The sequence below is a fragment of the Echinops telfairi genome, unplaced genomic scaffold (genome assembly GCF_000313985.2).
Source record: "Echinops telfairi isolate 266 unplaced genomic scaffold, ASM31398v2 ScPeMD7_7400;HRSCAF=8409, whole genome shotgun sequence".
In the NCBI taxonomy this organism is placed as follows: Eukaryota; Metazoa; Chordata; class Mammalia; order Afrosoricida; family Tenrecidae; genus Echinops; species Echinops telfairi.
The window spans coordinates 41458519-41482272 of NW_022111300.1; the positions used below are offsets into that span (position 1 = coordinate 41458519).

The window sequence follows — 23754 nt, forward strand, 5'->3', positions numbered from 1 at the left end:
TGGCTTTGTGTGTGGTGGGGGGGGAGGGTCGGGAGAAAGAAGTTTGCTTTCTTCCTAATACCCAACTCAGAGGCCGACATGTAAACTATGATCTCCACATGATGGGGGGAGGGGGAGTTGTAATTAATGGAGTGATCGTAAGCAGAGTGTAGAAGATGGTGGAGGCATATTTGGGTGACGGTGGAAGGAAAGCAGTGCAAGTGAAGGCGCAGGAATGAGCAGCCGAGGCTGGGCAGTCTGCTGGTCAGAACACAGCCTGCGGAAGCTGGCTACGGCTGAAGAAGGACATCATTCCAGAGGTGCTGGCTGACCTGTAATCCCCAGATGGCCTCCTAGTAAGGAAGGGGAAAGGCTATTATAGACTGTGTTGCTCCACACATGTATTGGCATTTGGCCCCTATGCCTAGAATTCTGTTTGGGAATAGACTTGTCTTTGTTATCTTGAGTCTCTAACAATGTAGTGTGGCCCTCGCCGTAATAATCCCTTCTGAGAAATAAAAAGACAGACTAGACCCAGAAGCACCCACAGACACCCCGTGGGGATCCTGGACAAGACAAGGATTGCCAATGTACTGAGGAATGCCTGGGAAGGAGCGCGGCTCGCAATGGCTAAGTGCTTGACTCTTCGACAAAAGTCAGTGTTTGAAGCCACGCAGTGTCTCCAGGGGAGATGATGGCTAGCAGTCTGCTCCGCTAGGGATTCGAATGTGTAGGAAACCCCAGAGAACAGTTCTTCGCTGTCCGCGAGGCTCTCCACGGGTCTGACTCCACCCTATGCCCCCCGCCAACAACAACGGCCAACAAGACAGGGATTCACACAACCAAGTTTCTGGTTTGAGCTTGTAGCCTCCAGAGCGGAGAGAAAACGCACTTGTTGAATCTGCGGCGCAGCAGCCTCAGGAAATGAAGACAAAGAACTTTAGGTGGATTTTGGTCCTAGACAGTGAATTCATTCACTCTACTCCAGTCCGACAACTGCAGGATCAGTCTCGACATCCAACGGTCCTGGATCTGTCCCTGAGTCACCTAGGCCCTGGCTACTCGTGATGGACAGCACTCGTGATGATGGGCAGCACCTTGGAGTCTGGCTTGCTCTTTCTGAGTGGGATGATAACATAGCTTATCATCCTGCCGCTTCCCGCAGGCTTCCTGCGCCCTGCTTGGGGAAGTGCCTTCAGCTTGGGACCAGAGCTTTCAACTCGGTGGAGCCTCAGGTTGAACACATTCCTTAAAAGATAGCGCCTTCTGTTTCCAGATCCTTCTAACACAAAGACAAGTGGGAGTTTCATTAAACACAGTAGAAAAGGGGAAGTCACTGTAGATCTTTTCAGGATGTCACTACTCTTTTCAGGAAGAGAAAGACGCCTCTTTTCCCCTGGGAGTGGTTCTTGGGTTCAGACTGCTGACTTTGTGTTAGCAGCCACACGGGTATGCTACGGCAGCACTGGAGCTCTTCTGGGTGATGATGATGGGGTGGAATTCTGAAAAATGTACTGTCAAAGTCTACGGTGTGAAGGCTTGCCATTGTCTTAAACTCACCATCTGCACTGCCTGTTGAAATCTGAGCCATACCTCAAGGACACTTCTACAAGGACCCCTTCTTTCTTGCGGCCACTGCCTTCCGCAATGCTTGTGTCCACTAGCCCTGAGCGTGGTTTACCATACCACAGGGTCAGCAGTTCAAAGCTACCAGCTGCACCAAGGGAGAAAGAGGAGGCTTTCTGCTCCCATAAGGATTTATCGCCTCTGAGATCCACAGGGGCCCTTCGACTCTGTCCACGGGGTCGCCATGACTCAGGATAGACTCGATGGCAGTTGCGTTTGGTTTGGGGGAGTTGTTTCTGGTCATCGACGTATCTTGTCTAGTGCATTTGACCTCATCGCACTCTGGGATGCACTCGCCGACCAGGGAGCAATTCTGTTTGCAGCTGCTCCAGGTCTCCCTCAACCCAGTTGTCCTACTGTGCCGCTAATGGCACGTTCACCAGAGCTCGATGGATGTTTGACAGAGGACAAGGGAGGAATTGGGGAAAGCCAATCATTTGGCTGGTAGGAGGGGAGAGGAGCCTGAGATGGGGGCTACTGTACAGGGTCTGAAGATGCCCCCAGTGGTGGTAGCACTCAAAGAGCAGCGGTGGGCCCGGTGACAGCAGGGTGGGACCCTGGAACAGAAAAAGGGTATTAGATAAGGTGACCAGATTTTAATATTGGTAAAGCGGGACACCATTGATAAAACTCCTAGCCTGGTGAAATAGCCACATGGCAGCCAAAAACTGTATACCCTAGCTTGTCGTGCATTCTTTCCAAAAATCGAGACTTTTTTAAAACGCTGCAGGATGCGGGGAAAATTGTTAAAAAGCGGGACTGTCCCGTCAAAAGCGGGACGTCTGGTCACCTTATATTAGTAGGAACCCTCCTCCCCCACCCCAAATCAAAGCCTTGTGAAATGCAACTAAAGTCGGTACATTGCAAATATCTTTGTAGATTCAGCTGTGGAAATGGTATTAGTGAGTTCAATATGGTTCTTTTCCTGTGATTAGTTTTTGTTTATTTGGGCCAGTCAGGAATATGCATTTTTAAATGTATCCACCACCACCACCAAACCAAACCAAGCCAGCCCTGTGACCCGGTACAAATTTGGACTCGTGAGCTCCCTCTGCAGGATTGCCAGGGCTGTAAATCTTCATGAGAGTGGCCAGCCTCATCTGTTTCCCAAGGAGGTTGGCCATCCACTGCTTACTTAGCAGCGCCACTAAGACCTGAACTGTCATTCCCTGACATTTCCTGGAAATGTCGTAGAACCGAAAAGTGGGTGAAGGGAGACTCCGGACAGGGCAAGATATGTCAAAATAATTTATAAATTATCAAGGGCTCATGAGGGAGGGGGGAGCGGGGAGGGAGGGAGAAAATGAGGACCTAATGCCGGGGGCTTGAGTGGAGAGGAAATGTTTTGAGAATGATGAGGGCAATGAATGTACAAACGCGCTTTACACAATTAATGTATGTATGGATTGTGATAAGAGTTGTATGAGCCCCTAATAAAATGATTTAAAAAAAAAAAGAAGTGATGAATTGTCCAACACAATTGTCCCCAGGTGAAGTTCCTCCTTTTGACAAATGGAAAACAGGACACTGGGGCAAGCTGAGTGAAGGCTATCCGGAACTCTCTGTACTAACCTTGCCAACTGTTCTGTAAACCTACAATTATTCCAAAACAGAGTGGGGGGGCAGGGTTGTTTTCTTAAAGTGGGCCAGGGCGAACATTTTCGTGTGGCTATCAGCTGCTGGTTACACGAACATTCTCACATCTGGTTATAGTCTCCAACCGTTTGTAGGTTGAAAAGGAGAATTGCAGGGGAGTTTGAAGAGTGTCATGTTTAAAAACACAAAAAACCCATAAAAAGGCAGCAGGAAAAATAGAAAAACAAACCACCACCAAAAAGGAAACCTGAATGCAACGAAGAAGCTAATCATGTTACGCCAGCGATCCGAAGGGCAGGTCCACGCCACGACCACTGGGCCCAAAGGCAGGCTGAAGGGCCCTCTTTAGCTCTGAAAACATCACCTGACTTTCACTTCTCCATCCGTGAAATGGCCCCACCCCTCGCAGGGAAGGCTGGGTAAAGGAATGTCTGACAAAATTCAAGGCCTCCTTTTTCCCAAAGTTGGCTCTTTGTGCTCCACAGCGGGCATTCCTCACCCATGAGCTGGTTACGGTCAAAACGCTCACGCCAGCAGATCTGATCCGGCAAGAACATTTTCACTTTGCACTTGGCAAGTGTCTGCTTCCTCTTAGAAGAATGTTCATGCCAATGCCAAAGCCATTTGACTGCTAAATATAGTGCAGCAGATGTGACTGAGGGCCGTAGTATTTTCTGTGCTGCACAAAGGGCCTTCTTTCACCCAGACAAGCCAGACACCAGCGCAGCCCTCTCCCTTCAGGTCAACGGGCTCACCTCAGTTCCTTGGCCAACCGCTGAAGCTTTCGATGCCTTACACTGGGCTTTCTGCACAGAGATCCAGGGCTGGATTCTCGACATGATATTGTTATCAGCTCCCTGACACACAGAGTGGCATTGCCCATCTGTGCGCTTCTTTCCCACCTCAGCGCTGGTTTTGTTTATCTTCAGTGGGTTCCAAACTCAAAAATGTCAAAAACAAGAACAGTCTCCAGGCACACACCTTTCCATAGTTCCAAAGCCTGAAGTGTAAGATGCTTGCTGTGTGCGGGTCCCGGTTTGGTCACAGCCAGCCAGTCAAAGCAGCCCGGGCTATTGGCTGGCTGGCTGATAGGACTGGTTTTGAACTCACAGCACAGAGTGGTGGCATCTTAAGGCATCCAGGCTTGTGAATACCGCTCCGTCCTCCTTTGACACCAGTTTCCCTTTCCTGAAGACAGATGGCCACTTTTGTGCATTGCTCCATCTAGCCTCCTTAAGGAATACCAAGGTGACTTTTGCTTTTCTTGACCTAAAAGCCCATGGATACCAAGTTCATTCTAACTCAAGGGCACCCATGCATGCAGAGTAGCGAAGAATTGCACTCTGTAGGGGGGTAGGGAAGGTTTTTTTTTGCTAAGGGTCATTTGGATATTTATAACATAATTCATGGGCCACACTGGTCAGACCTTTAATTAACTCACCCCTACTGTGATGGCTGGACTTTGCTTCTCATGGTGAGGTGTCTGATGCTAGCTGGTATTGATTTCGAAGGCTTTGTACTGCCCAAGGGCTAGACGTTCCCCATCACTGAGTTAGGGTTTTTCCCAAAGGTGATCTTTGGGAAGCTAATTGCCAAAACTTGTCTATCAAATTGGCTCTGAGTGGGTTCACCATCAGCCTTCCCATTACTAGCCAAGCACTTAGCCCTTTGTGCCACCCAAGAATCCCTCTGTCTTCCCAGGTTAGGTCTTCTCCAACTGGACATGTTTCTTTCCAAGTCTGTAGCGTGACCAGTGAGCAAGTGGCCATGGAGCCAGGTTGAGGCAGCAAGCCTTCCTGAGCATGTCATCTCTCTGGCAGACCAGTGCGATTTGAGTGCATAACCCTGGCGTGACTTGAATATATGAAGCATCTGTGTTGTCATGTTTAAACTCTTTTCAGTAGCTTCCAAATGATGTTTCTCCCAGGCAGGAGAAAAGTGGTCTAGAATGTGAGCTCTGTAAGAAAATGTCACTTGAATGTCAAATGAATGGATCCAGTTATAAGACTAAAAATGAGTCCCATTACCACTCGTTTGGATATTCTCATTTCCAACACTACCAATTGTGTTTAACTTTTGGTGACTTTCACACACATCCATTCCCCCAATAATTTAATGCTCCTTGGAGAAATGAACCAGTCTAATTTCAGTGGACCTTATGAAATGGTCCCTTAAAAAACAAAAACATAATGGTAAAGGAGAATCTGAGACCCAGAAGGGTTGTCCAGCCTCCGATGACCATTCTTAGCGGTAGTTTTATGACCAGATAGACTATTAAATGATTAAGTGTCTGTGGCTCTCATCTATTCAATACACATGGTAAGAAAAATAAGAATATCTTAAGTAGAAGGTAAAGGGGGCTATATAACCAACCAAAATCTTTTGACAAGTTCAAAAAGTTAGATGTCAGCAAGTCATCCAATGAAAAACTCTGACGTTTGGCTATGGGAGGCACTTCGTGTGTGATTCAAATCGTGTCACTTCATATGTTCCTACTCTTCAGTTGGTTACTAAACTCCACTAGCAAGCACAGAAGAGCAATACTGGAGGCACGCCCAAAGACCAGGGACTTAACCAGAACATTCTGGTGACGTGTGCACTGACCATGAAGGGGCTCCTGACTTCACACACGCTTCTCTTTTTTACAAGGCAACGCTGAAACAGCTTCTAAGTGTGGCAGACTGGTGCTCATTTTAGAGAAACACTTATAGTCCATGACACTGAGCAATCTTAACTTACAGAGTTTTCTTAATAGATGACACGCATTCATTTATATAAGTTGGGGGGTGGGGAACAAAGCCAAAAAGGTGCCCCCCCACCCCACCCAAAGCACATCTGGTTGTTTCCGCCTGGACTAAGAGTCAACAGAAGTGGTGGGGGCTATGGACAGTTTTAGAATTCAGAGTGTCAGTCATTTAACGGTAGTCAGTGCGTAACCAAATGATACTAAAGAAAACCACCTTTTATTTTTTTGGACAGCCTAGATCTAGAGGAGAATGTTCTACCTAACAGTCACCCAACTCATCCGAAAGGTCAAGGGTGAATTATTAGCAACCTGCAGCACAGCCAGAAACACTGGCCCACCAAGGGCTCGCCCCATGCAGCCTCTGAGTGGTACCCTCATTGGATTCCTCCCTTTAGGTAATCCCCTGGAGTCTAAACTGTTTGCCCTTTGTTCTCCGCGCATCCTGTTGCGTTTTCAGGAAGGGCCACTCTGCTTTGGTCAGTCTTGTGCTCTGCTTCTCAGTGTGCTGGGGGGACTTTTGTTACGTTTAGTTTCTTAGGCTCTCACTGCCTCCAACTCTTGTAGAGAAAGGCGGTGTGCCTCACAGAAGGCCAGCTCGGTGACATGGACAATGCAGAATGAAATGAAACACGTGTCCGAGACGATTTATAAAAATGGCACATTTATTGCTACAGAACGGTCATGTACATGACTTCATCGAATAACTACAGATGAAAACAGGTAATGGCCTAGACCAAGCTGGGTTTGTTTTTTGTCTCGAAGGAGCTCCAGCACACGACCTGTTTGGACACATCTACAAATCAGAAATACACCAAAAACATGAAAAAATCGAGGCACTCAGCCACACATTGAAAACAAGGTGTAACTGTTTATCTTTTTTTTTGAAATGTTTTCCCTTTTTTTCTTTTTTTAACAATTTTTTTGTTTTAATGCTGCAGCTATGTGTACAGTCGCAAAAAAAATTCCCCACTGCGACCTACAACTAAAATTAAAAAAACAAAAACAAAAAAAAACGACAACAAAAAAGCTACCATACAGCTTTCATCTCAGTAACACATGGTAAAATAACATCTTTTAAATAGTAAAATAAAGTAACAAACTTTTACTCATCATGATTCCAAAAATCTACAAAGAAGAAATATTCAGAATCTGACATTTTGTGTGTGTGTGTGTGTGTGCATGTATGTAATAGTCATGGTATAAAAGGATTGCTCCTGCGAAAAATAAGCCAAATATATTTTTATTTTTAAATTTAGGGTTTTTTTTCCTACTAGGGTGTACTACAGTCTATTTTATAGCAAAAAGAGCACTAGACAAACAAAGCTTTATAACAAAAAGCCAGGCACTGATAACATGGTAAATCTCTGCTTTTTTTTCTTATCTTCACTTAATTGCATCACAAGTAACAAGAATGAAAAAGGCCACAGTTCATATATTTTCACCATTACAGATGTGTCTATAATACTTGAAATGGGTATGGCAGAACCGGCACGGCACAAGGATGAGCCCACGTCAAGTCCCGGGAGAAAGAGCGTGTCTCTAAAGAAAAACAAACAAAACCCAAAGCAAAACAAAGAGTGGCCCACAAGGGCCTGGTGCCCCATTGTGCTGGAATTCGTCTGATCCCATCTTCACTTGTTTGTTTCCAGTCTCAGCCAGCAGACTACATTTTTTTTTTTTTTGTGCTTGTTTATGTGGAATCGGTTTCTTTCCTGACTCAAGTTCACTTTTGGACACAGATCAGATTTTCTGCCTGTTGGATGCAAAGACGAAAGTCCTCTTAACCCCAAGACTCGGTTTGACTCTCCCGCCCCACCCCCACTCCTCCCCCCTACCACCCACCCATCAAAATAAAAACCACAAATCAAAATCAAGAGATCGGGAAAAGTGAAAAGAAAAAAAAAAGAAAACGACAACAGCAAAAAAAAAAAAAGAGGCATTGGAAGACTGAATCAGAACAAGTTGCATCACTGGGTGGACCGACAGTTTGTATAAACATTAGTGTTCCTTGCAGCTACACAGAAGACAAATGGTAAGAAAGTTCTAGATGAACAGATCCCTATTCTGCATATTCATAAATTACTTGAATGTGGAGGTGGATCAACTGCTTCAAGATGCTTTTCAAAGTCCAAGTGTCTTTAAGCAGATCCCCAACTTAAATCTCATCATCTCTAACGTAGTCTGGAATTGTTGTGCAGTACTTTATACCCTGGGTTTTCCTAAATCTCATTTGAACATCCAGCGCAGGATATCAAGGTCTTAGTTGGGCTTGATAATCACAAAACAAAGAGAGAAGCCCAAATCCCATACACCAGGAAGGCCACCTTCCCTTTCACCTTTTTAATAAGAACACAACCCAGTTAGTAAGGAGAGATGCGGACTGAGTTTCTCCAAGCCAAGAAGTCTGGTGCAGCTTTCTGGTGGCTGTTTAAAAAAAGATTTGTGTGTGCGTGTGTGTTTATCTCCAAAGGGAATTCAACAATAGATGTACTACATTCTGGAATAATGAATACATCAAAGCTGGTGAGTGAGTCATTACAGATTTTACTCTGAGAACAAAATGTAAAGCACCAATCTGAAAAATAATCAAATGGTGATTTTTTTTGCTTGGTTTACAGATTTGAAAACAAAAACAACCCCCCCGAAAAAACCCACCCCCCACAAAACCAAAAAAAAGTTCATTCAGTGCTATAAAGCACACCTTGATGATAACATGTATCAAAAGTGCCTTTCTTAAAATGCACATCAGTGCAGGGAGTGTTTCCAGTTCCCTAAAGAGTAAACACCTTGCTTTCTTCTGTATACTGATCCTGCACCATCAGCACATACCTGCATCCTACCTGGTATAGTTTCTAGCGATACCCGCGCCTTGGCAGACTGTACAAAACGAGTGCAGAATGAGCCACTAAAATGAAATCTCAAACACACTGAGGAAAGGAGGACACAAGTTTCCATCATTCAGGAGGGAGAAGAGGGAGGGGTGAACGCCATGTCCTCCAGACCCTGCTCCAGGCCCCCTAGTTCACACATTTCATAGGAACAAGCCCCCAGACGACTTCTCAGGAAGTCTGATTTCTGCTTCTCCTACCATTTTGAATCCACCTCCACATTTTAGGAACTTATCAACAAATCAAAGTATTTTAGTTTTTATCACTACTGAACATATTTACAGTTTTCAACACACACATAGCTAATGACAATGTTTATGGGTTTGCAAAAGATGACCACGTGGAAACTATCTTATTTGTTCTTACATTTTCAGAAATGAACATAAAATTCAGATTCTCGAAGCTCACTATTTAAATGCCTTATTCTTTTTAACCCACAGTTTAAAAAAAAACAAACAAAACAACAAAAGCAGATACAATGTATTAAAACACGTAACAAGAGTCTACATGTAAAAATATAACTTTTACATACACCATTTCAAAATAATGATACGTTTGTCTGCCATTTGTTGCATAAAATTTACAAACGTATTTCATTACTATATAACTGGCAAAACAGGAGAACAGATGGAACATTTAGACCATTTCGATGGATTTATGGCATTTTACTCAGTGCTGATAGGTGGAAAAACTACTTGAACAGGGAATTTTTTTTTCTTAATACATGCCAAGATTGTGTGGCTGTAAAAATAGAAACGAGTTAGAGACAAAAGGATGCTGACAAATACTTAACTAGGAGCACTATTTGTTTACTGCACTATACACCAAAGTCAATCATTATAAAGATTCACAACGGAAGTTGGTTCAGTTGTGCCCAGACGTCAAAGCTAGCTATCTGATGAGTTGCTGTGCCATAGCTTGATCTATGTGTCTATCAAATATGTTAAGTATAAACTTCATTCATACTGGCCAGAGAAATACTGCACTAGCCCCCTCCTCACAAAAGTGCAACTACACGCGTTAGGACTTATAAGGCTTGTTATAATGCTGCAGGACGATTGGAATATTGGCATTTTTCAAACGAGGGAGGAGGCAGTTAAGTCATCTACATTTTAGTGAACCCATTTTGAAGGAAAAACAAAATCAATAAAGCAACAAAATCAGTCAGCTCTGTCACACTACTTGCAATTTTCTCATTTGATGGTTTTTGAACTTTTTTTGTTTTTGTTTTTTATTTTATTTTTTTGTGTGGTTTTTTTTTTCCAAAAATCTGACCATGTATTCAGAAACGCCTCACTGCACACTACTTCGGCTACACATGTAGGTAACGCTTTAATCATCTTGTAAATCACAGCCACTTTGATTATGTCATGTTTCCGATGATATAAACATTGGAAGGCACAGTGGTAATAACATTGTAGCATTCTAACCTTGTACCTCTGAAAATCCCAGCATAGGGTCACATACGCAACATTACAATCAGACAGACTCCGTTTTTATTTTTTTGCCATGTCTTGGTAATGCTGCCAGTAATATCTACACACAATGTGACTTTAAGTCCTGTGTTCCCAAAAAGACTGGAGAAACAACTTTCTACTTATTTATGAATGAGAAGCAACATCAGGGTCAGCATTTCATCCTGCCTGCACTACCTCTCTGGAAGCAGGGTTGGCACTACAGGTTACGATAACGAACCAGGGGAAGGGACAGAAAGAAGACCAAAACCAAATCAACCCCCCACCCCGACCCCCCCACCCCCACCCCAAAGGGCAGAGAAAAAAATTCCATATGTACAGTAAAATCTTTTCTTTTAAAAAAGTTATTCAGTACTATTTTTTTACAGGAGAAAAAAGTCTGAAACAAATGAACAAAAGCTTACCATAGTCACTAAACTTTTCATATATATTTATATATATATTTATATATATATTTGTCATAGGTCTATAGGATCCATCTGTCCTTCCTACCCCCTAAGGAATGGCTAATGTCATCACTTCGTTGTCATCAGGACGTTTGCTGGTTTTGTTTCGCGGGCAGCCGCGCTTCCCCTTACGTGAGATCCAGTAATTCTAGAAACACTAGCTGACTTGAACACCAACAAGAACGTTCATGTCGTTTTCTTCAGAAGTACACTTTTTTTTCATTATTGCAAGTTTACAATTTTTTTTAAATTAAATATTTTTTTTCAGACTTACAAATTAATTATATTTTCTTTTATTATTATTTGTTTTTTCCAAAAGAAGTTTAGGCACAAATGCATGGTTCCACAGTGTGGAGAGATTGCCATTCTGTCTCTGGGCCGGGTCTCAGCCTGCACGCGCTGCTCTGCACATTCTGAATGATATGTTAAGGAGGGTCACCCCTCAAGTTGCACTTTTTTTTCCCCGTTCTTTTTCTTTTCTCTCTCTCTCTCTTTTTTTTGTGTGTGTTTTCTGTTTTCTGATAATTGGGAATGCTGAAACCTCTTGCGTCTGTGATTCATAACTACTCAGACTTGTCTTATATTACAAAAAAGGGGTTTAAGGAGAAGTGTTTATGTGGGTTTAAGATAATACAGCTGTTAAGGAAGTGGTCTCTTGTTTTAATGAAGCAATGTGGCAACTTGGACCTGAGGAGGGAAAGAGAAGAAAAGGAATTAATACATTTATAAAAGATAGTGGATTTTAGCGTGTGTGTGTGTGTGTGTGTGTGTGTGTATTTTAAAAAAATCTTTTTCCAGTGGGTGAAAGGAGATGGTTGGCGGTGTAAGACGTGAAAAAAAAATTAATAAATTATCAAGGGTTCATGAGGGAGGGAGGGGGAGGGCTGTTAACAAGGGCTCAAGTAGAAATGTTTTGAAAATGATGGCAACATACGTACAAATGTGCTTGACGCAATACATGGATGTATGGATTGTGTTGAGAGCTGTAAGAGCCCTCAATAAAATGATTTTTAAAAATAATCTATTTCCCAAGAAGGGGAGAGAGACCAGCTACTATGCGGATGGCAGTTTGGCATTCATGGGGGCTTTTGGAAGCGATGCAAAACGCACTTGCCCTTCACATCTGTCCCATGTGATTGGATGCGTCTCCCATCCCGGGGTGAGGACCGGCCAAGGAGAGCGGGGGTGGCTCCGAGGACACCTTTTCTTCCTCCCTTCTCTTCAGGCAGGCGGCTTTCGGATTCAGGTTCCTTTCTGTGGAGGGAGAACAGAGGCAGGCGGCGCTGGGTCAGTGCCACTCGTGCTGCTGGGCGCGCCCTGCCACCCAGGTGTCCACCTCCTGGGATGAAAGACCGCTTGGCCAGTGCACGGGGGTTGGGGTGGTGTTCTGTGAAGAACTGATCACACTGGAGCGTGTGGGGGGCACTGGTGCCAGCCGTGCCAAAGCACTCCTGGAGCTGGTACGGAGCATTCCCGGAGCTCCGACGACGACCAACAGTCCCTGCGGCTGTGGCCCGGCACTGCCCTCATTTCAAGAGGAAGGAGCCCGGTGCTGCCATGGGCACTCACTCAGCTGCAAAAGGGAAGGCCTGGCCCTCCACTACCATCAGGATGACAACCCAGACACCTGAGGGGGGCTCTACTCTGTGGTATGGGGTCGCGATGGGTTGAGGACCGGTTCCATGGCACGCAACCCTGATTGAAGCGAGGGCAACAGGGCTCCGGGCCAGGCTCCTGCTGGCACATCTGCACAGCTCCTCAACCTCCCACCCCCCCACCCGCACCCCCGCAGCCCTGCCTGATCTGGGGCGGGGGGCTGGGGGGAGGGCGGCAGCACTGACCTCGGACCTGCTGCTCCAGGCTGAGGATGACCGCCACGGCCTGGTGCAGGATCAGGAGCTTGGTCTGGGGCTTGTCGCTCTTGAGATGAAGCTGCACCATGCGGCCCAGCTCCTTGAAGGCCTCGTTGATGTCGCGGACCCGCAGGCGCTCGCGGGCGTTGTTGGCCATCCTCCGCTCCTTCTCGCGCTCCGCCTTCTGCTCCGGCGTGAGGTCTTCGTCGTCGTTATTGCTGCGAGACAAAAGGGGACGCGGCCTTTTCTAATGGCGTGGGGGAAACCGGGTGTCTGACATTGCTGTTGTTTGCGCTCCGACGTTGTTTCAGAGCAGTTTACCCTCTCAAGCCATGCCCTCAGCAGGCGTGGCTACCAAGCTGAACGGGCGGGGCTTGCTTCTAGAACGGCAGGTCTGTCCAAGCCCAAAAGGTGCTGGGTTCTCCTGAGCGTGAGCCAGGAGGGGTGATGAAGAGCTCCGAGTGTGCCTTTTCCTACGGGGGTGGGGGTGGGGGCAGGGGACACTTACTGATGAGGTCACACTGTGCAACCAGGCCTGATGGCGCTGTCAAGCCCGCCCCAACTTACTGTGCATAACCACAATTCAGAAAGATGGCCCCAGGGTGAATTTAAAAAAATAAAACAAAGCAAAAATCCCAACTGAAACCAGAGGAAAACAAGTAATTGGGAAAGACAGACAAACAAACAAACTTGCATATGTTCAACTGACATGTCAAAGTCAAATGTCAAACACAGTGATGGACAGAGGAGGGCTGCAAAGGCAGGACGGGACAGCAGTGGGGGAAGGATGGAGGGGTTTCCCCATGAACTCGTTTCAAAAGCTTGGTCCGTCCAGTGAGCCTGAGTCTTGTTTTGTCCATGTGTCCAACGAAGGGTTAGAAAAATTGAACACCTGACGGCCTTTAATGTCACGAATCTTTCTGATCTTAAAAGTTGAAGAAACTCACTTGGTGAAATGCAAAATCATAAGGGCGCACACTCTGACTATAGTTAACAAGTGACCGCCATACGCATTGTCTCAGGCCGGGTGCAGTGAAGAATGACTTGGCTCCTGGCAACGGCCTGGCTGGACCAGCAGACCCTGCCAAGGAGAGGTCACTCCTGCCCTCTGTGGAGTGTCATAGTGACAGGATAGATACTTTGAATGGAGGGCAACGAGGAGGAGCCATCCAGAAAAGCACACGAGACAAAGAAGAGAGCGTGGCATCAGGGTTTCAAATACTTCATGGGCCATTATGCAAACACCACAAAAGAGGAGGCACAGGAGATGACTTGCCTTCCAAAGGAAGAGCAGAACCAAGAACCGCCAAGGTGAATACGTCCACCTAACAAACGCAGGACCTTCTCTGGGTATAATGGATGCCAAAAATAAAGCATCACTGAAAAGTGACGTTCCCCCGCCCCCACCCCCACCCCATTATGGAAACTAACATGGAAGGGTCCCCCTGTCCGGACATTAACCCAGAGACCTGGGCTCCCGTGAAGCGGCAGCAAGGATATCTGCAGGACCCTGAAAATTAGCCTCCCTTAAGAAGCCATGACTGACGTGCTGGCAGAAGGAAGAGGATGGAGCACAGCATCTCAGAGGGGGAGGGCGCCTGGGAAGCCCATTCCACTATTTAACGAGGGCTGGCTTAAAATGTAGGGCGGTAAGTTTACTGTCGTGGAGGCCATTTCTGGGAGACTTCCAAATAGCAACAGGGACCACATCCCGAGAAACCTGATCATGGAAATAGGGACATGGTCCTCTTGGATGTGAGGTTCATGTTGAACCTAAACATGATGCATCTAAGTCAAGGGCTTGTGGTCCCCTCTCGCCATGGGTCAAATTGCTTACTACATGGGACTGTTGGTTAGTTGGGAGACAGCCATCTGAATGGAGCCAATCGGAAGGAAAAGGCCCTTTCTCTGTCATCTTCCTTGCTTCCTCTGATGACCCCTTCCCAACCCATGACCTTGTCGGGGCCAGAATCATTCATTCAAGATGGTCTTAAGTGCTGGGCCGCTGACCACCAGATCAGCAGTTCCAATCCACTAGTTTCTGCTCCCGTAAGAACGTACAGCCTGGGAAACCTGAAAGGGCAGGCTCTATCCTGTCCTGTAGGGTCACGGTGAGTCAGAATCGACTCGATGACAATGGGTTTGGGTTTTTTTTTTCTTCCTTTTGTACAGAAAGTGCAGTTGGTTTAACTTTCAGACAAAAAACTATAGGGAATTGAGGTCAAGAACATGGTTGCTGCAACATTCCTAACCCATCTTCTTACCAGATTAGAGTTCACATCCAGGAACTAGACTATGGTGCAGAGATGTCAGACATTTGCGAAAACGTAACCAAGGGGCAGAAAAAAACACATAGTAATTGACCGTGCTCTTAAAATCACAGTATGTTTGCGATAAAGCCTGGGATCTCGGCATTTTCTCATATTAGACATAAGAAGAAAAGGTTACTACAGTGTTCACATAGTTTGGGTTCGTCTTTACTTCGTCTATGATTGCTTTTCAGAAATAATTTAGAAAAGAACATTTTGGATCAAATTTGTAGAATAAGTTTTAAAGCCAGTTTGCACTCGAATTGATGTCAAATCATTATTCTGACGGTGTGGAATTCACCTCGGGGCCAAATTCAGAAATGCAAAGGCATTTTGGGCCTCACTAGAGTACAGGCATCTCAAGCGATACTTTCAGTACTTCTAGAACCGGCCTTTCACTGGCGTTGCCGCTGTGGGTTTACCTGCCAGGAAAAAACGGAGTCGTTTCTTCCCGCTCTGTTCGCTTCATCAAAGTCCAGTAAAGGAATTAAATGAAGCGACAGTATGATATACTGTTACCTAGATCTTGACCTAGTAATGGATTTGATATCCTTCTTGTCGTCGTCTAATTTCTTGTCCTCGGACGATTTCGTGTCCTGCAGGTTCTCGTCGCCCTCATCGTCGGACTTGATCTCAGAGCTGCCGGACGAGACGCTCTGTCCCTGGAGGCCTGGTGGCATGCCTAAGGAGGAAGAGGGGAACCCACGTGACCCTCAGGCACGGCCCGCCGCCCCAGCGCCCATGGCCCAGGCGGGCCGGCTGGCTCTCGCGTTCAGACTGGGGCCCTGCCAGCCTCCTGCCACTGGTGAAGTCTCACAAACGGCACCTGCGGAAACAAGTTTCCCCGCACTGGCTCTGAGGTTAAGTTCTATTTTGCAATCTTTTGGAGTAGATGGTAATTTCACTGTCTACAAAACATCAACTTAATTGCAATGAAAATCATAATCATGGAAATCACACACCTCAATGTTCTGATTAAGAACCCAAGTAAATATCAGCTATTATATTGAGTTTCTTCCATATGCAATGATTTAATAGAAAAATGTCCTTAAAATATAATTCCCAGGGAGTGCGCTAAATGGGTGCAGTCAAGCCTTCAATAGATACCCTAATGATATTCCGAAATTAGGCTTCTCTTATTCTCCAGGCGTAATCAGCCCTGACAAACGTACATATGGAAGGCAGGGAGCTGCGCACGGGCGGCCTTTCTGGTGCTCTTACAGCTCACCTTTCTGTTCAGGGCAGGTGAGAGCTTGACCCAACATGGCCAGGCGCTCTCAGGTACAAGGTCGGCCCTCTATTGGCAATCTGGGCCATCTAGAACCTTGTCACCCTAAAGGTGGCCGATGGGCCAGCAGCATTCTGAAGCACCTGGGAGCCTGAGAGAAATGGAGAAGGTTGGGTGCCCCTGCAGACCTACTGACTCAGACGCTCCTTTTAACCCTGAATTGGACACATCCATGCAATCTGAGGAAGACTGATCTATGAATCGTTCTATAAAAAGAGCTAACCAAGTCATGTCCCGTTTCAAATGAGCAGACATGTCCATATACACGAAGGAGCTTTAGAAAATTCTTGGGAAAATGGATCTTCCACTTTCAAAGCCCCTGCATATAATTAATATTTAGATGCTATAATGTTTCAAAAGTTACATATATTTTTAAAAGCTTCCATCTCATCCGGAGTGGTAGTGTTATTACTTTCAGGGTAAAGGTGAGGAGATGAGAAGGTGTGTTGGAAGTTTCTCCCAGTCCACTGGCCAACAAGTGTGCTGAGTCTGGAATTCCACTCCTGCCCCAGGAGAAGGCCTCGGAGGTCACAAAATCCATGGGGCCCCAGCAGTATGAAGTAGTCATGACTGGACTAGATGGCTCAAGAGCTAATGCCACCCAACCCAATTCCATGTTTTAAGTGCACCTATGTTTCCTTCAGCCCATTAAAATAAAAACAAAACAGTCTCCTTTCCATCTTATTCATTTGGAAATGCCATTTCTCTTCAGGCCACCACTAACCACATTAAAAGTCCAGAATGAGCAAGATGTGGAAACAGTGAAAATAAAATTTCCTCCCGTCGTCCGGGCGTCTTATGCCTGCTGAAATAGGACAAGGGCTTCCAAGGGGTTTTGAGGGAAACACAATTAGCAGGCCGAGTCCTAAGTATTTTTCCGTTGGCTTATCATCTCTGCGCCCAACTGTAGGCCTGGGTCTCTGCCAGTGCTTCCTGAGGGAGGCACGCCAAGGCAGCTTGGTATCCGACGCTGAAGTCACAAGCGCCACTCCAAGGCCAACCTACCTCGGTAAGGATCCTGGGGTGGGTTCAAGTCCGGGGAAGTGGCAGACTGGACAGGCAGCTGTGGAACCGGAACCTGGTTTGGCACAAGGGAATGGCTGCCTCTCAGGGCCACGCCATCTTCACGGTGGGCCCCCACCTGAAAGAGAGAGAGGAGCCACAGTGAGCAGGGACCAGAGAGAGGGGCCACTAGCTATTTTGAGGCAGCCAAGACCTGGTGAATGCAAAACAGTACTCCTGACTACATTTCACTAGAGGGCGCTGGAGGACCACGCATGCACCTATAGTAACACGCGAAACACTTCACGCGCAGCGAGATGCGGGGCTGCTGTACATTCGGTGACAAATATGGCAGAGGAGCTCAGGCAGGTAAAACGTCAAATTGTCTCCCAGGGTGCTGCAGTGGAGCGCACTGATTCGTACCCATCTGTCTTCTATCATGTCCGCCAACAGATCTGACAATTATCTTAATGCCCATATGCTTAATTGTGGGCTTCTCAATTCCCCCATTGCTATCGGAAATCCTACAGGAATTTCAATTTGGCATTCGACTTTCATTTCAGGGGATAAGATTCTCAGGCCTGCCATTTTTTTCCCCCTTCCATAATGCCAGCTAAGCCTCTGACAGCGGAAGCTACAGCAGTATGGGACGTAGCCCCTGCTCGGTACAAATATAATAAAATGTCACCTGGCTTTCCCAAACTGGCAGCCCATTCCAAATTAATGTTTACTGTATTTCATCAGCTGCAGAGCTCCAAATCCAAAGGGGGACCATGCCTGCCAATGGCACCACACCGGAAAATGTACCAATAAAGGTTTTATTAAACACACCAGTAATGCCATCATTGCCATGCAAGGATGTTTGGACATTTTTCCATCCTCCCTCCCCCATGAGTCTGACGCTGGAGACGCCACATTGTACACACTCTTTGTGCTTCCAAGATGAAAATGAGAGCGGACGGCATGAGTCCTTGGTTCGAACGAGATGCTGCTGAGGGCTTTATTAACTACTACTGCCGACGACGCGGGGGCCAAAGACGGCAAGTGGGGGGCAGGCACGATGGCAGCGATCGCCCACTCAGAAACATGTGCCCTAAAGCAAAGGCGGTGGGCGTTTCTAGACCCCGCGGGGCAGGCAAGGAGTGTGAGTTTTCCTCTCATCGCCAAGCTACAGAGTCTAGCTCTTCACTCGGCCGCTTGCTTTAAGTGAGCATTTACAGAAGGGGGTGGTGGTGTCCCCCTAACAAGATTTATTTCCCGAGTTTAACACGACTATGGATCCAGACGCTTCATCTCTCCAACCCCAAATCTGAAAACCACAAGGTAGAAGTTTTCACTCTTACCCCGAGCCCCATCTGAGAAAAGTCATTTTCCAAAGAATGAAACAACAAACTTCGGAACCAGACAACAATCGAAGCCCCACGAGTCCCACCAGTGAAGCAGCCCATGTTATTGTAGAGGTGGCATGTCACCCTTCTGTACTTGGAAACAAAAGAAAGCCACTGAAGGAAATCATGCAGGCTGGTGAGACGTGAGGGAGTGCAAGCACTGGGAAGCGTCTGCGGTCGTGTGGGCAGTCCTAACGGGCTGTGCCAGCCCTAGAGGGTGGCAGAGCCTGGTGGAATGTGCCTCATTCACTAAGTTTGGGGGAACCTGGCTCTCTAGCCTTTTATGGGGGAGGGGGAACATCACTGGTACAGAGACCCTGATGACCTCCCCCAAGGAGCTCATTGCTCCGTCTGCACACGGAATCTGTGCTCCGTCAATCCCACCCATGAGTCTCTGTGTCAGCTTCTGCGGCCCCTTCTCACACATTCCATCCAGTGGTCCTGCCTTGCTCCCACCCTCCCCTCCACCTGACGGGCACCTCCCCCGTGTCCTTCTCCCCCTTCTATCTTTGTTCTCCTGCTGTACAAATGAGTGATCGTTAGATTCTATTTGGGTGTTGGTGTGCCATTTCTCTATCTGTGCTTGTACAAACCTGATTCCTTCAATGATTATCTTTCAGTCTAAGGTGTCAAGCTGGAGGCATGGATTTTACAGGTAGCTTTGGATGCCTGTCAATCAACGACAGCCTCAATCATGACCATAGTGCTGATTCATACTTAATGCTAGTCTCCAGGGGCCCCACAGAAGGATTATTAGGAAGCAGCCACGAATTTGACCACAGAGAGGAGAACACCTTCACTTTTCCACTCATCCTATTAACACTCTTCACCCTATTACTGTCCTTCAGTCGTCTTCGTCGGCATCTGTGACCTCATTGAAAGTTAACACTGGGCTTCTCTCGTTAAGAGGTACTCAGTTACCAATACTGAAGCTCCTCTCCCTTTTACCTTTTTCTTTAAAATAAATTTCCAGATTGTATTGCGATTCGTTTCCAATTGAGAGAAAGAAACCCCCCAATTGATTGCTTTCCCGCCCCTCAATTTTTGAAAGACAGTAGAACACCACAAAGATTATGATACCGAGAGGGAGAAATAGCTAGGTTTTAATTCTCCCTGGTTCCTTTGTTAGCTGTATAACCATGGGTAAGTTACTCAGATGCAAAATGAAACAAATATATAGGTTACAGAAAACAAATTCCAGATTTATTGTAAGTAGTAGCAATAATCGGTAAAACAATTGATGCACAATTGGTATGGTACTCAATAAGGGAAATACTGCTTGTATTTTAACTGAAAATACTGGCATGCTATAAGAAGAAAGGTGATAGCTTGAGTTGTCTCCCCTTATGGTCGCCTTTGTACTTTGTTTCTATTATATTCACAGCTATTGGATTTTAAATCTTTCTTCCGTACAATAACACACCAAAAAAACACCTCAAGTGACATTATAAATATAGTTGAGAACACAGTTGGTGCAACTTTACTTCTGCTTGGATTTTAAGCACATATATTGCTTAACTTCGTCATTTTCTATATCATCCTAAATAATATCCATCATTTTTCATAAAAGAAGTTGGAGATATAGTTATCCTTGATGCTCTAAGGCAGTGGTTCTCAACCTGTGGGTCGTGAACCCTTTGGGGATCGAACGACCCTTTCACAGGGGTCGCCCGATTCCTAACAGTAGTAAAATGACAGTGATGAAGTAGCAACGAAAACAATTGTATGGTTGGGGAGGTCACCACAGGAGGAACAATCTTAAAAGGTCGCGGCATTAGGAAGGTTGAGAACCACTGCTTTAAGGCCTTACTTATTTATCATTTACATGTATCCCAGAACAAATGAATGAATGACCCAAGATGGGCCCGGATCTGTGTGGGAATGAGCCTGGCTCTCGGCGTTTGTGAAGCGGAACTCCAGTTTGAAGAATGAGCTTTCTTCTGCTCCTTTCCTTGGGCATAAACAGTATGTCCTAGTCTTAGTTACTTCTTTCAGAAGCCTTAGTTCTGGTCACAGGGGCCCAGGCCAGAGGGACAGGCTTGGTAGTCCAGAAGTAAACCCTCACATATAATATGGTCAATGGATTCTGGACAACAATGCTAATGTCCGTTTGGTGGGGGAAAGCAGAGTCTACTTAATAAATGGTTCTAGGGAAATTGGATTTCTACATGCAGAAGAACAAAAATGGGATCCCTGCGTTACACCACACACAGAAAACAACTTCAAAGTGGGTTACAGGCCTAAAGGTGCAAACTGAAAGTAGGAAACGCTCAGAAAAACAGGCAAGGGTAATAGCTGTCAGGGCTCAGCGTTCCACAATGGACTATTTATGATAAAAACAAAAGCACAAATAGTAAGTGACAAAATAAATAAGGGCTCATGGATGGCTAAGGCAACAAAGCAGAAAATAACAAGTGGTAGTGAAAAACTGGGGACACCTTATCCATTGCTGGTGGAAATGCAAAACGGTACAGCATCTGTGGAAAAGAGTGGGGCTCGTCCTCAGAAAACTACACTGGAACAACAAAAGGGTTTAACAATTCCACTCATTGCTATGCCCAAAGCCTTGAGAGAAGAGATTCAACCGGAGATCTGGACACCAACATTCGCTGGAGCAACATTCAGAACAACCAAGAGGTGGAAACAGCCTTCATGCGGACCCACGAATGAATGGATAAATGAAATATGGTACAAGCTAGTCTCAACAGGCTTCATTTCTCGCAGCCCCACAAAGCATTATTAGGAAGTAGCCACGGATTTGACCAAGAGACGAGACGCCTTCGTGTTTAGAATCATCCTAGCAACGCTCTGCAGTCTTCTTCGAAGGTATCGGGGACAGCTCTGAAAGTTAACATTGGTCTTCTCTCGTTAAGACGTACTTGGTTGTCAATACTGAAGCTCCTCGCCCTTTAAAAAGTTTCCCTTTCTTTTCAAACATTAAGAAGACATTGAACTCACAAGTCGAGCACAAAGAGACAAAGATGGCATGGTCTCAATTATATTGAGCACTTTAATCAAAGATGCCATAGAAGAATCTTGATCAAAAGGAAGAGAATTCTGTAAAGCGGAGCGTAGGTGAACCTCTGAACCCTTGACAAGGAAAATCTTTAAACCTTAAATAAAAACGATCCCCTGAAACTACCTCGAAACCAAGCAACCTTTTAACTTAATTTGTAAAAATAAATAAATAAAAACACGGCCTATCTCTAGCATTATGGTCATTTAAGCACTATCTATATGGGATCAAAGGGCAACAGATGCTGGAAAGATGAGCTAGGGCACAGTAGGAGGCAGAGAGTGTATGCTAATGAGGGAGTTACACCTCTCTGAAGGACCGTGGGACTGGCTGCCCAACGTGAAGAAAAGACCCCGCTGCCACTAAACTGCCCACGTGGAGACTGTTGAATTGGTGTCCATGTTGCTGCGTGTGGACTGAACAACCAGATAAAGACACAAAGAAGAGATGAGCTGCCAAGAGTCCCATATAATGATGCTGGAAACTGCATTCGTAAAGAATATTTAATGACTGGATGTCTTATAATGCAATAAACCAATCACGGTCCCTCTGGTTTGGAAACGGGAGAACAGGAGAGGAAGGGGAGGGCTCACACTGACCCAGCGTTAGAGTAAGTCATGACCAGAGACAAGAATGCTGTCAACAGGCAGGATGCTTCTCTCCCCACACAGGACACAGGCAGGCCTCGGTGACATCCCCTCCCCAGAACCAAACTCACTGCCATCGAGTCGGTGCCCACAGCCACCCTATAGGATAGGGTAGAACTGTGGGTTTCCCAGCCAAACTCTAGAGGAGCAGAAAGCTTCCTCTTTCTCCCGCTGAGCGGCCGGTGGTTTTGAACAGCTGACCTTGTGGTGAGCTGGTCAACATGTAACCCACTATGCGACAGGGCTCCATACAGACAACCCCTACTTTCAGTACCAGGCTTCGGACCACTGCTGGCATGGTCAACAGATCGAAGTAGGAGCAGACTGGAACTTTTTCTAACAATTTGAGTGAGGTGTCAAGGCGCCAGATCCAGAAAAAGTGAAGGGTCTAAGTCCTGGAATGGAAGGCTGGGGAGAGGTGTAGCGAGCCTTTTCTAGAGCCCGATTCCAGAGACCGGACTACTGGCAGGGCTCTGAAGAGCCACAGCCATTCAAAGCAGTGTGCTTGGCTGTTCGCTTTGAATGGGGCACCGCCATGTTCGAGGAGGGTGTCTGCCACTGTTAGGAAAATGTGCTCTCCCTTTGAAGTGACTGCACCAACCCCTGCTCACAGGTTCGGCCTCACAGTCACTTGCTCATGCCGCCTGTGCAGCCTGTCAATCAGGGAGGGACCGTTGTGCCTTTTCTTGCACGAAAGTGAGGCTCAGGAGAACCAGCTGCACCTGTCCAAGTCCAGTCCAGATTCTTAAAGACACGACAAGGCAGGATCTCACAATAAATAATCACCAGGGTAACTACGGAACAGCAGACTCTGACCATCTACACATGGAGTCTAAGGACGCGTCTCCTTTTAGAATACCCACATGTACGCAAAGCTCTATTTCCTTAACCTTTTCATTTAGAGAAAACCTTAGGCAACAGTTAGAAGCCAGTTTAGGAAAAGAGCAGATCTTTATCCAAACTGACTGTCTGGTTCATTAAGAAAAGAGTTTTCTCTGTAGTTTTTGATCTTTTCCCGGAGAAAAACGAAACCTTCTGAAGCATTCGATAGTTACCTGACTGGCGGAGGGTGCATTTGGACAAACACGTGTTCCCTTCTTCCCCCACCTGGTACTGTTTCAGGGGCTGGGGAAGGAGGGGGAGTAAGGCAGAGGGGCCGCCTTAGGAGAGTTTCCGGGACTCCACGGGATGGATGCTGGATGGAGGGATCTAGTGCCGTAGTGGAGAACCATCTGTGCTCACTCAAGTGGAAGGTGAGTGAATAAAAATTCCTAGAACTTGGGTTTGGACGTGGAGCACTCTTGGATCCCGGGCTGCACTCTGAGTCCAGCGAGTCTCCTTGTAGCTCATGAGCCACGGCCGCTGCATGGCCTCCCTCTATCAGCACTCCAGGATTTGACAGCACTTTGAAGCTGTGCAGAGGGCTGCCAGCCCGCTCCCGCCTCAGACGTGGGGAGCGGGGTCCTTCTGTGTTGTCTGCTCTCAGTCTGGAAGC

General features: G+C 46.3%; 1 protein-coding gene across 20 annotated transcripts in view; it reads right to left on the reverse strand.

Annotated features, from left to right (window-relative positions):
- Positions 1–11218: 11218 nt before the first annotated feature.
- Positions 11219–23754, reverse strand: part of TCF4 (transcription factor 4) — a 404154-nt gene continuing 391618 nt past the window's right edge. For 13 of the 20 annotated variants that reach the window (XM_045296159.1, XM_045296161.1, XM_030887271.2 and 10 more), the window contains 5 exons: positions 17212–17347; positions 15438–15600; positions 12598–12827; positions 11871–12010; positions 11219–11443 (listed from right to left, as the gene is read on the reverse strand). In XM_045296159.1, the coding sequence (XP_045152094.1) occupies positions 11874–12010; positions 12598–12827; positions 15438–15600; positions 17212–17347 (666 nt within the window). In that variant the 3' untranslated portion in view covers positions 11219–11443; positions 11871–11873. Of the gene's footprint in view, positions 11444–11866; positions 12011–12597; positions 12828–15437; positions 15601–17211; positions 17348–23754 lie in introns of all 20 variants that reach the window. The other 7 variants (XM_045296162.1, XM_030887272.2, XM_030887273.2 and 4 more) reach the window with 2 other exon arrangements.